Raw genomic sequence first — 13,109 nt, 5'->3', positions numbered from 1 at the left:
GGTTAGAGTAGAAGTACGGTGGCCCTGAAGTCCAAACCACATCATTTCTCCTGCTTGGTTAGCTGGTCTTAACCAGTCTGAGGGTTTCAGCAGATCCGCTGCAAATTAATCTAAAGGCAGTTTTAATTCTTAGGATAAAAAAATAAAATAAAAACAAAGAAAGAAGAAGAAGAGACATGAGAGCAACATGAGAATGAAGGAAACTGATAGAGGAGCAGTGGGATAAAGGAGGAAATGTTAGATTTTATTATAGTATCCAAAAAAGGTTTGGGGATTTAGGAAATTTTATTGGATTTAAAAAGAAGAAGATATTATATCTAGGATAAGATTCGGACTTATAGGATTAAATAGTGCTCTTAAAATAATGAATAAGCATAATACAGGGTGTATTTATGGGAAATTAGAAACTGTCCAACATATTTTTTTAGAATGTAATAAATATACTCAGGAGAGAGAGAGATGTTGCGTAGAGAGTTAGACAGGAATAAAAATAAACTAGATATAAGGAATGCTTCAAAGGTCATCTGAGGATGTAGTTTTTGGGAATATTTTTAGTTTTCTAAGAAGAACAGGTATTTTTAGGGAGAATATAATAGATGGTCTGATCTATACTCCAATCTGGAAGGTGGCGGTAATGCGCCTAGAAGTTAAACCTGTATCAGTTATTAAAAAATAGAAGAATGAAGAGGAGGAGCAGGGGCCAGTGACGTCATGCTACCTTCAGGTGTGCTGTGATTGAACCACGGCTGCAGCTCCTTCCGTTGGTTCATTAACCAAACCACAAACCAGCTGGAACTTAAACTCTTACTTTGAAGAGTCAGCAGTGACGTAGCTTCCGGGAGGATCACCTGTCTGCAGGTCCAATGCATGCAGCGATGCTGCTGCATCCTCGGCTCCGCTCCGCAGGTAAACAGAAGCAGCTTCCTTCATTTTGCATCAAGCAGCGCTGAACAGTGATTGCGCTCTTGAACACACCCCGCTCAGCCCCTGATGTTGCTGAGGGGGAGTCATGGCTGCTCCACAGCCTTCTCCTCCATCTTCCCTGGAAAGCAACAAGCCGGGCTTCCCGAAGCAGATCCTGGCCAACATCCTGGAGGACAAACATCTGTGCAACTCCTGCGAGAAGGTCCTGCGGAGGCCCCTGCAGGCCCGCTGCGGCCACCGCTTCTGCTGCTTCTGCTTCAACAAGCTGCTCAGGTGAGGAGGGGGGCGCGTGGGGCTGCTGGGGGGGCGCGTGGGGCTGCTGGTGGGGTTACTGGTTCCAGCAGAACCAGGCTCAGTGTGAGCGGCCATCTGCTGAGGATGACTGGGGTTCAAGGAGACAGAAGCAGACATAGAAAAAGAAGCATAGATACAAAAGGCAACCAGCTCCACAGGAACAATCAGATCTCTGATATCAGATGGAGCTTGGCCATTTAAGGCTTTATATGTGAGAACCTAGAGAGACGCTAACAACCATTAGCCTGAACTTTCTCAGATTACGGCTGATTTCACATACAGGAACCTGTGGTCAATTAGCTCCTCTTCCCATAGCTCTGGAGTTCCTAGCTCTATATTTCTTATAGTTCCTAGATGATGGTAGATGATTGACAGTCTATTAGAAGCTCCCCCTACTGACCTTTCAAACTGTAGATCCCAATGACTAGATAGGCTAACTGACTGTTTTCATATGGAGCCTAATCCAGCAAGATTACATCTAATTACATCTTCAGCTCATTTCAGTGAACATCTTTCCTGATAGTTGGTGACCAATCAGGATTGATCCACCTGGAAACCATCTCAGATAGTTTCTCAGTGCATCTCTAGTTTCAGAGATCCTTCCTGCTGTCAGTCCGCCGTAATGTTTCTGCTCTCTGCTTTGTGCTCAGCTACTGATGACGTGGTGAAGGTGGAGGTGTGGGATGTTGTGGACAAAGGTGAGTGTTCAGATCCACCTTTAGATGTTTTATTCTTGTCTTCATGCTGCAGACTTTAAAGCCTTCACAGAGGCGTGTGTTCAGTTTGCTTTTTTTCTCTGTCTCTAGTCTTGATGTTGTCTTTTTTTTACACTTCCTTTGCAATCATCTAAGGCCAAAAATATCCTCTTCCTGAAGGTGGAGGTGAGCCGGACTGGAATGCATAGAAACTCCTGTGTGCCTTGAGTGTGCCTTGCCTCCTCTAACCTTATGTTGAAAGTCTGTAGTTAGAACGTGTGGCTGTGCTCAGAGCTGAATTTCTCTTCATGTGATTCTGTTTTCCCATATTTAGCCTGGACATCCACTCTGCTTTCCTTAGAGGATAATCGCTCTGCTTGCTTTACTCACAGAAAATAGCTGCAGTAGACTTTAAGTCTTCAAGCCTTGTTCCTGCTCTTCTTGTCTGAACTGCTGATTTTCATCTCCTCACAGGTAAAGGAAAGCGCCGTGGGGACAACTTGAAATTGGAGAATGAGCCTCAAGAGGTGAGCGTCACATGGCTGTCATGGGGTCAGGCTACTAGCTTTACAGCTGAAGGAGCTCTGGTTAAACCTTTGTGTTGCAGTCAGACGAGGTGGCCCTGGATGCAGAGTTCCTGGATGTCTACAAGAACTGCAACGGTGTCATCATGATGTATGACATCACCAAACAGTGGTAAGACCTGCATTTAAGCTAATGAGTGCAAATGATTCACTTTTCTATGGTCAGAAACTACCTCCCAGAGAAAGGGATTAACTAATGATAATCCCTCCCAAGAATTGACTAATCTAAAGCAGCACTGTTTGAATTTTCAGCTTTGCAGATATCTGAACAGCAGAAACAAAGAGGAGCTATTTTATCAGCTTTTATCCCTGATAAAAACAGAAAAAAGGCTAAATCCAGTCCTCTGTGCTTCCATCTGGTATTCCTGGGATCAGAAATGGATTCTTTTAATCCACATAATGAATAATTCCTGCGTAGAGCTCCATTGGGGGATTTGCCTTGGCCTTGCATAGATACATTTTATAGATGGCACCCTAGTTTATTAGTCACTGAGAGTTATACTAAAGGAGATGCTGTTGCAGTTCTCATGAAGGCGACTAGAGACACAATACAATAAATAACTAATGAATTAATTCATACTTAAATGGGTCATTNTAGTTGGGGTTATTAAACATCTTCCCTCAAGTAAGGCTCCAGGTTTAGACGGCTTTACAGCCGAGTTCTATAAATCATATCCTGAGGAATTGGCACCTTTACTCCTAAACACCTATAATGAAGCCTATCAAATGGGCAGGCTCCCACCTTCGCTGTTAGAGGCCATTATTACGCTTATTTTGAAAATAGATAAGGATGCTTCTGATTGTAAAAGCTACCGTCCCATAAGTTTGACCTCTTATGACAGTAAAATTTTATCCAAAGTTCTGGCCAATCGATTAAATCGAGTTATAACCTCGCTCATTCATGTGGATCAGGTTGGATTTATACACTCACGCTCCTCAACAGATAACGTTAGGCGACTGATTGACATCATGTGGGCAATTCAGGATAATCAGTCTCCTGTGGCTGCTATCTCGTTGGATGCCAAAAAGGCATTCGACAGAGTTGAATGGCGATATTTATTCATAACTCTGGAATGCTTTGGCTTCAGCAAAAGCTTTATTGACTGGATTAGGCTCATATACGCCCACCCCAAGGCTTCGGTACTTACAAATGGTATTATAGGACCCTCATTTGAACTAGGTCGTGGCACTAGGCAGGGGGATCCTCTTTCCCCCCTTCTCTTCGCCCTTGCCCTTGAACCATTGGCAGTTGCTATACGCAGAGAGCCTACAATTCCAGGTGTAAGCGTAGGGGGTGATTGTCATAAACTTATGCTGTACGCCGACGACATTCTTCTCTTCGTATCCGACCCAGAGCATTCCTTTAACTCTCTGTTCACAATAATTAACGCTTTTTCAGATATATCTGGCTATAAAGTAAACTGGACCAAGTCGGAGGCCCTGCCTCTGACTTCCTACTGCCCTAAGACCGTTTTTCCAACTGGCACGTTCTCTTGGCCTCAGAAAGGCATAAAGTATCTTGGTATTGTCTTCCCACCGCGATTGTCAGACTTAATAAAAATAAATTTCGAACCGCTATTAAGTGGGATGAGAGCTGATGTTGACCGCTGGAGTCAGCTTTATCTCTCTATGTGGGGGAAGGTAAACATTATAAAAATGGTCTGCACACCTAAGCTTAACTATTTGTTACAAGCTCTACCTGTCCATGTTCCTTTGAACTATTTTAAACAATTTGATCAACTCTGTAATTCATTTATTTGGAGCAATAAGAAACCTAGACTTAACTTGAAAAAGTTACAGAGACCAGTGGATAAAGGTGGACTTGGGGTGCCTAATTTACTCCATTATCACTATGCTTTTTCTCTTAGGCATCTGGCACATTGGTTTCTACCCCCTGAGAAAGCACCCCCCTGGTTCCACCTTGAGAGCATGGCTTGCTTACCCTTTACACCGCTCTATACTCTATCAACTAATCTTGGCCCTTTTAACCAGTCACATCCTATTCTGTCTCACTTGAAAGGAGTATGGAAGAAAATGTCAAAAATTTTTAGATTTGACCCCCACCTCAACCGGTCTGCTGGTATTTGGCATAACCCCAAACTCTGCATAGCAAAGTCACCATTTTTTTGGAAGACCTGGTATCAGAAAGGTATAAAAGTGTTGGGTGATTTATACGACAACAATGTATTGAAATCTTTTGAAAAACTCGCACAAGACTTTAATCTACCCCGGCAGGATTTTTGGAAATATTTGCAATTACGACATGATGGTAAATACATTTGGCTCACCCACGGAGCCCCCCTTGTGCTGTGATACTCTGGAGCACATTAAAAATGTTTTTGGACGTGGACACGAGGCCTCAGTCTATTATAAAATGTTACTGTCATCCTCAGATCTCAATATGCTGTCCCTTAAAAGAGCCTGGGAAACTGATTTGAATCTCTGTTTTACAGAGGAGGAGTTGAATAAAATTCTTGGGAATATGACAAAGTTGTCACGAGAACTACGTTCTAGATTGGTCCAATTTAAAATCCTGAACCGCATATACTGGACACCTTCTAGATTGCATAAAGTGGGATTAGCAGACTCTGATGCCTGTTGGAAGTGCCAGCATGATAGTGGCACACTTTTGCACATGCTCTGGGGATGTCCTAAAGTTCAAGTATATTGGTCCTCTGTTCACACTGTTGTGGAGGGGGTTGTTGGTCAGGGCATTCCTTTTACTAGCAAGCTTTATGTACTGGGAGATCCTTCAGTTTTGAATTACTTGCCTTCCTCTCTTGCACAGACAGCCATCATGCTGGGGAGAAAACTTTTAGTGAGGGAGTGAAAGGCCCCATCAACACCTACTTTCACCCAGTGGCACACCGAACTTGGACAACTGGCAGCATTTGAAAGATTATCATACAGACTGTTAAATAGAGTAGATGATTATAATAACAAATGGGCCCCCTACTTTTCCTACACCGATCAATGACGTTTCTAGCTCAGATCAACCTTAATCACTAATGTCTGCTGTAACCTTGGATAAGTGCATTGTTGGCATCTTTATTTTTTCTATTTTATTTTATTTTATGGTTTGTTTTGCTTTATATTGTTTGTTCTCAGTGCTCGCATACCCAATTGGTATAATGTGCAACATGGTATACTTTGTATGTTTTATTTAGTTAAAATCTAAATTAAGTTCAAGTCATAAAAAAAAAAAAAATTAGAAATATCCTGTCCAGGGGTGATGCTGAGAAACTAGTCCATGCATTTGTTATGCCTGATTCGACACATTCTCTGCTTTTAGATTAGATTAGATTCAACTTTACTCTCATTGCACGGGCACAGGTACAAGGCAACGGAATGCAGTTTAGGTCTAACCAGAAGTGCAACAGCAGCATCTGCAGGATAAATAATGGTTCCATAAATACAGGACATGGGTTTGCACTTAATAAGTATAGAGAGAAATACCATTATAAACAGAATCTTACTAAGAGATAAATATACCGTATTTGCACGACTATAAGGCGCATATAAACGTCTTTTTTCCCTCAAAATGTGCGGCGTGCCCTATAGTGCGGTGCGCCCTATAGTGCGGTGCGCCCTATGTGTGTTGTCACTGCGGACGTTTGAGACCACCATCATCTCATTGAGGAGATGATGAAAGAGTGGCTGAGGGAGGTGAATGTAAGGAGACCAGGTGTTTTTTTCCCACTTATAACCACCGCTATTAATCTGTGATTCCATGTGTGCCCATCTTACAGCTGATGTGAAAAACATGGTGAAACAAATGAACGCTGTGCTTGCTGTTATTGCGGGAGGTCTGACAAAGGAACTTCAACTGCTCGACATCGGTGTGAACCGGCCGTTAATGCTGCATTCACACCGGACGCAGCAGGTGTAGCAGAAGCAGCAAGTTTACATACAAAGTCAAGGCGCAGCAAAAGTTCCCGCAGCACGTTTTGAGCAGCAGGCTCAGCGCGTTGGGAGCGTTTAATCATCTGATGCGCCGCAAACTCGCTGCTGCTCGATATGGAAAAATTGAAGTTTTGCTGCTCGATTCACTGCATCAGCCAATCAGAGAAGCTGATCTGGGAGCTGACAGCGAGACAGACACATCGCTGATGATACAGAGCACTATGATCGCTCCTCTGAAAGTTTATTAACGCCTAAATTAACTTAAAATGCTGAAATCTGCCGACAGAATATGTTCGCTTTTATTATCCTGGTGCCTCCAGTTTAGATTATTTTGATGAAAATCACCTGCCAGCTGCCGCGGTGAACTGCGAGGAGGCGACCCGGCCAGAGGCTGCTGTTGAATTAAGTTTTCAGGTGGATTTTCCCATTTAAAAACATATTAAAACTACTTTAATCCCACTGATCACAGCAAATACAGCTGCAAGGCAAAGAAAGGATAGTGAAGCTCTGCCCAACGCGCCTCAGACCCACTTTTGCACCACGAGCCAGAGCAGCAAAGCTGCTTCAGCCGTGCTTCAAAACTAACTGGTACAATCTAAACTGCAGGCACCAGGATAATAAAAGCGAACATATTCTGCTGGCAGATTACTGCATTTTAAGTTAATTTATGTGTCAATAAACTGTTTCAGAGGAGTGATCACAGCGCTCTGTGTCATCAGCAATGTGTATGTCTCACGGCCAGCTCCCAGGTTTGATTTATACTTTGTAATAAATACATGAATAAAGCACAATCATACTCAGTTTTGCTCCCGCTCTATTTTTAAATACGCAGTAGAGGTATTTAAACGTAGTAGAGAAAATGTAACGGTATATAAAACCTGAGCCCTATAATCTGGTGCGCCTTATGTGTGTGTTAAATACAGTAATGGCACACATAACTGAGACTGCGCCTTTTAGTACCGTGCTCCTTATGGTCGTGAAAATACGGTAGTATATAGATAACTAGTGTTATGAACTAAATTTACAGCTGGATATGTACCGAATATAATATACAGGTGGATATTACTATAAAAAGGGTTTTTTTCAGTTTTGTACAAATGGGTTTTACTATAAAATGAATAAATAAAGTTTGGACAGAAGCTATCTAAATTAAAGTGCAGTGGAAGGTAATTGCATATTGCAGTTAAAGTACGTTATTGCAAATGTATATGTAAACAATTGGTACTGTGAATAACAGTCTGCAGTGCAAATCAAAAATAAGTCAAGGTGAGTAGTGCAAGATGCATATAAAGAGTTGTTACAATAGTAACAGTCAGGAGTGCAGGTGAACATTACAGTCTTGTAAAAAAAATGGCAATATTTTGCAGAATAGCAAAACGGTAGTAGGTGTGAGGAAGGAGAGTAGTCTATCAGTGAGAGTTAAAGTTCAGTAAACAGACAGCTGTGGGGAAAAAGCTGTTCTTTAGTCTGCTGGTTCTGGTCCAGAGGCACCTGAACCGCCTGCCGGAGGGTAGGAGAGAGAACAGTGTGTGGGCTAGGTGGGATGAGTCTTTCAGAATTCTGCGGGCTCAATGTTCGCAGCTTTTCTTCTGGGTGTGCTCAATGGTGGGTAGGGAAGTTCCAGTGATGTCATGGGCGGCTTTCACCACACGCTGCAGTACCTTGCGCTCTGCAACAGAACAGCTTCTGTACCGCACTGTTGCACAGTCAGTCAGGATGCTTTCTACTGCACAGTGACAGAAGTTCACCAGGATAGTTAAGGGGAGCTGATTCTTCCTCAGTGTCCTCAGGAAGAAGAGGCGCTGGTGAGCCTTCTTGACCAGGCAGGAGGTGTTGGTTGACCAGGACTTGTCCACTGAGATGTGAGTCCCCAGAAACTTGAAACTGGAGACACGTTCAGCAGCCATTCCATTGATGTGGATGGTGTTTTGGGTGCCTGTTGAATTTTTCCTGAAGTCTATGATGAGCTCCTTCGTTTTGGTGGTGTTAAGGAGCTGGTTATATTCAGTGCACCATGTGGCCAAGTGCTTGCTCTCCTCCCTATAGGCAGACTCATCGTTGTTGCTGATGAGACTAATCACTGTGGTGTCGTCCGCAAACTTGATGATGGAATTAGACGCATACACAGGCTTGTAGTCGTGGGTGAAGACTTAGCAGAGAAACGGGCTTAGCACACAGCCCTGTGGTACACCAGTGTTAAGTGTGATGGATGTGGAGCTGTTGGAGCCTAATCCGACATTCGGGGGTCTGTTGGTCAGAAAGTCCAAAATCCAGTTGCACATGGAGGTGCTGATGCCCAGGCCTGAAGTTTGGCTAATAACTTTGCCGGAATAACAGTGTTGAATGCTGAGCTAAAGTCAACAAACAACATGCGTGCATAAGTGTTCTTATTGTCCAGATGTGTGAGCACAGAGTGCAGTGCCATGGAAACTGCATCCTCTGTGCTCCTATTGCTGCGGTATGCACTCAAACTGGTGTGAGTCCAATATGGATGGTACCAAGTCTTTCAGGTGTGCCAGGACCAGCTGCTCAAAGCACTTCATTATGATTGGTGTGAGTGCTACAGGGCGGTAGTCGTTAAGGCACCTTGGGCTGAAGTGTTTTGGCACTGGCACAATGGAAGTGCATTTGAACAATGTTGGTACAGCTGCTTGGGCAAGAGACAGGTTGGAAATATCCGTAAAAACCCCAGCGAGCTGCTCCTAACATGCCCTGAGTACACGTCCAGAGGTCCAGAGGAGGGCTTCACTCCTTGCCAGATTGTTGATCCAGTTATGGTTAGCAAGCCTGAGCCAGCCTGCCTGTCTGACTCTCTGACTTCCCTTGGAACCTGACCCTTAACCTAACCTGTTTGTCCTCTCTGCCTTCCAGGAAGAACCCAGTCTGTAAACCTTTGGACTTTCCCTCTGCCTCTGTATGTGTTCTGCATTTGGGCTAGTAACACAACCTGATCATGACAGAACAATCTGGCCAACAGACTAACCCAGCGGAACCACCCTGGATGGATTCGATCCGTTGGTCACGCAGATGTTATGAGGAAACGAATCGCATCTTGCAGGAACTAGAGAGCCGTCTGAAGACCCCTGAGCCCGCTCTGAGCCATCTGCAGACCCCTGAGCCCACTCTGAGCGGTCTGGAGACCCCTGAGTCCGCTCTGTGTCTTCCTAAGCCCCTGTTCCTGTCCAGGAGCCGCAGTCGGCGGTCTCCTCTGTTCCTGATTCGGAGCCGCAATCAGCGGGCTCCTCTGTTCCTGATCCGGAGCCACTATCGGCGGGCTCCTTTGTTCCTGATTCGGAGCCTCAATCGGCGGGCTCCTTTGTTCCCGATCCAGAGCCGCAATCGGCGGGCTCCTTTGTTCCTGATCCAGAGCCGCAATCGGCGGGCTCCTTTGTTCCTGATCCGGAGTCACATTCGGTGGTCTCCTCAGTTCCTGAACCGCAGTCGGCGGTTATCTCTGGGTCTGCTCCTGAGCTGCAGTCCGCGGTCCTGTCTGAGCCTGTTGCAGAGCAACTGAAGCGGAGGCGGCGTCCTCCTGGGTGCTTCCTGCTGAAGCGGAGGCGGCGTCCTCCTCTGTGCTTCCTGCTGAAGCGGAGGAGGCGTCCTCCTCGGTGCTTCCTGCTGAAGCGGAGGCGGCGTCCTACTCGGAGCTTCCTGCTGAAGCAGAGGCGACGTCCTTCTCGGTGCATCCTGCTGAGGCGGCGTTCTCCTCCTAGGTTCCTGCAGCATTGGAGACGCCGTTCTCCAGAGCGTCTGTCTCAGTTCCGGCCCCACGGCCGGTCTCCTGAGCGCCTGCCTTGCCTCCGGCCCCACGGCCGGCCTTCTGAGAATTTTCCTTGCCCTCGCCCACCCTGGGTGGGTTGTTTTGATTTTCGGACTCTGTTCTGTTTTTGTGCCTGCCTCCCTGGTTCCCCCTCCGCCCACCCTGGGTGGGTTGTTTTCTGTTTTTGGGTCATTATAGGGCGTCTGGAATCTGCCCTTGAGGGGGGGGTACTGTTGGGATCCAGAGGTTTGCCCACCAGAGGGCGACGTAGATCCCTTTCTGAGGGTTTCTGCTGTCTGTTAGGATCCAGAGGCTTGCCCACCAGAGGGCGACGTAGATCCCTTTCTGAGGGTTTCTGCTGTCTGTTAGGATCCAGAGGCTTGCCCACCAGAGGGAGCCGTAGATCCTTTTCTGAGAGCTTGTGCTCATCTGTGACAGCTGTTCCCCATCGGCTCATTAAGAGGTCCTACATAAGCTGGAGGAGAGCTTCACTCCTTGCCAGATTGTTGATCCAGTTATGGTTAGCAAGCCTGAGCCAGCCTGCCTGTCTGACTCTCTGACTTCCCCTGGAACCTGAACCTGAACCTAACCTGTTTGTCCTCTCTGCCTTCCAGGAAGAACCCAGTCTGTACACAATAAACCTTTGGACTTTCCCTCTGCCTCTGTGTGTGTTCTGCATTTGGGCTAGTAACACAACCTGATCATGACCAAAAAGCATTTTCAGAAATGCTTTTTCATTTTAAGAATGTGGCTGCATTGTTTGACTCATAAATTAAATTAGTAATCAATAATCCTTTTTGCATTTTCATTTTCTTCTTTAACACTGCCCATCCTTATTAATTTTATTCATGAGTCAAGTAATGCAGCCACATTCTAGCAAGGAAAATGCTGGGTAGAGAGAGCCGGTGTGGTGTTTGCTTTAGCTTAGCTCTTAGTCCTCTGCGATTCCCCCACTTTTTTCACGATCTCGGCGCCGCTTGGGAGCAGTTCCACCCGGCAGAGCGAAGTGAGAAGCATGGGTGTTCTGGCTATCTAGGGAAGGAGTCAAAGGTTGTCCACAAGACTGTCAGAAATCCAATATCCAAATGCTCATAACGTATGTAAGGGCACAACTGTTTTGCACGAACAGACCCGAAAAGTATGTCAAACCAAACATCCTATAAAGTTCCAATAAGCCACTACTTAGGCACTGGGGTCACGTTTTCTTAACGCAGGCAAAAGAATTTGAAGTCCAAACTTGTAGATATTCAGTTGATTTATTTCCTAAATGTTTAGCGACATTACAGAGTTGCTCTGTAACCTCTCTTGCACTAGTAAAACAACCATAGGCCCCTAACCCAAATGCCTGCTGGTCCTTACCAGGCTCCTACATTTATAGAAAGTGGACCGCCCACTTCTTCCTGTTTTATATAAATAAATACACAATTTCAACAATTAACCTATAAATTAATTAAGACAAATATATAATATATAATTAAGACAAATATATATATATATATATATATATATATATATATAGATATAGATATAGATATAGATATATACATATCTATATATATATGAATTTAAGAATAAAATAACAACGTTCAAATGGACAAAGTAATAAAGCGAAATAGCTCCAACTCTCCGGCCCCTAATTGTGAATCTTGTCACAATTACTTTAACAAGGAAAAGGAGCTATTCCCTCAAAATGTCCCTAACTCCTAAGGATGAAGCTTCCAGTAGCAAAAGAAGTTTGGCCACAGGTCTTTCCAAAATACTGGTCTTTGTTTGTAATCGCACAGAGCTCACCAAGCCTCTTGCATCCTGGTTTACACATACAGTGGGCACCAGTTGGAAATGGACGGTTTCCTGCGTGATTCCTGTGTGAATCACGATGTATTTCCTAAAGCCAGCTTTTTTATTTCAAAAAGAACTGCAATGTACCCGGAACACCACCAGGTGGTGCTTGGGACCTCTGCCGTGCTGAGGGTGACGTTTGTGGGCCTGCAGTCAACTGAAAAGCAGGTTTATTGGGGATCTTGGTGTGATATTGTGCTATTTTATTTTGTTTTTGATTAAAATAAAGTTAATGAATTAATTTAACATAGTGACTGCATAATCTTATTTTATGAAAATGGTTGCGTAGTGTTAAAGAAAAATGATTATTATTAGTTTTTAATACAGTTAATCTTATGGCATGTGTAAAAGGTATGTTGAACACTCATTTTGAACATATTTCTTAATTTTGAACGAGTTTGTGAAGATAACCTTTCCTTGAACCAAATTACTGAATTTAAGTTTGTTCCTGAGAATTTATGGCAGGAAGAGGCCCCGCATTCCACAGCTATTCTGTGAGGTCTTATCTTATGTTTTCTTTAGCCAGAAGTCCTTAGAATTCCTGGAGGCCAGGCCGTAAATTAGGGGAAGTTCTAAGTTTCTCTGAGTGTCAGAGATAGCTCCTGGCTGGAGGAGCAAAAGCCAGCCTTATTTGAATAAATTAAATACAAGAGGATAAAACACACAGAAGTAACAAATCAGATTTGCTCTTGCAACTCTCCAAAGATGTCTTTGTACGTCTTTGCTTTCTTTCCTTCTCTCCATTTATGTCAGGTAAATGAATGTATGTCTCCGTTGTTCTGCAGTTTCTGGTGTAAGTTTGTGCATTGTCTAACTTCTAAGTTTATGCATTGTCTTATATTGGATTAAACTCCGTAATTCTGTGACGTCAACACGCATTGCTGGTTTTCCTTGTGGCCACATGCAGCTCGCCGAGAGGACCTGGGATATAAAGGAAGAGAGAAAGCCAACCTTTTTCCAAAGTTAACTATTTTAGAATAATATCTTCCTTAACAGTAGTTATAGATACACCTCCGATCTTATCTGAGATCTGTTTATTTCTATTTATTTGCATCTCTATTATTTAATGAAAAATAAAATTAATTAAGTTGGAGCCGGGGATACGGACTG

General features: G+C 44.1%; 2 protein-coding genes across 4 annotated transcripts in view; one reads left to right on the top strand and one right to left on the bottom strand.

Moving 5' to 3' along the window:
• The first annotated feature begins 1,382 nt into the window (after window positions 1–1,382).
• On the top strand, window positions 1,383–3,078 carry LOC107104500 (rab-like protein 6). Of its 3 annotated transcripts, none has more exons than XM_015404503.1 (4): window positions 1,383–1,916; window positions 2,094–2,099; window positions 2,388–2,440; window positions 2,521–3,078. In XM_015404503.1, the coding sequence occupies exons 1-4, from the start codon at window positions 1,841–1,843 to the stop codon at window positions 2,611–2,613; spliced, it is 228 nt and encodes a 75-aa protein (XP_015259989.1). In that variant the 5' UTR covers window positions 1,383–1,840; the 3' UTR covers window positions 2,614–3,078. The 3 variants fall into 3 exon arrangements, 2 of the variants coding, with proteins under 2 accessions (XP_015259989.1, XP_015259988.1); XM_015404502.1 differs by having other exon boundaries at window positions 1,388–1,916; window positions 2,070–2,099; window positions 2,521–3,070; XR_001482261.1 differs by lacking the exon at window positions 2,094–2,099 and having other exon boundaries at window positions 1,417–1,916; window positions 2,521–2,673.
• An 8,006-nt stretch (window positions 3,079–11,084) lies between these two features.
• The window catches only part of LOC107104498 (collectin-12-like), a 10,245-nt gene continuing 8,220 nt past the window's right edge, over window positions 11,085–13,109 (bottom strand). Inside the window, exons 3-4 of the mRNA XM_015404499.1 lie at window positions 12,087–12,146; window positions 11,085–11,192 (exon numbers count right to left, since the gene is read on the bottom strand). Of these exons, the coding sequence (XP_015259985.1) occupies window positions 11,085–11,192; window positions 12,087–12,146 (168 nt within the window). The remainder of the gene's footprint in view (window positions 11,193–12,086; window positions 12,147–13,109) is intronic.

Source organism: Cyprinodon variegatus, unplaced genomic scaffold (genome assembly GCF_000732505.1).
Source record: "Cyprinodon variegatus isolate N-32 unplaced genomic scaffold, C_variegatus-1.0 Scaffold1768, whole genome shotgun sequence".
NCBI classification, from domain to species: Eukaryota; Metazoa; Chordata; class Actinopteri; order Cyprinodontiformes; family Cyprinodontidae; genus Cyprinodon; species Cyprinodon variegatus.
Note: the sequence above shows the minus strand (reverse complement) of the source record. Positions and strands in the feature narration are given on the sequence as shown.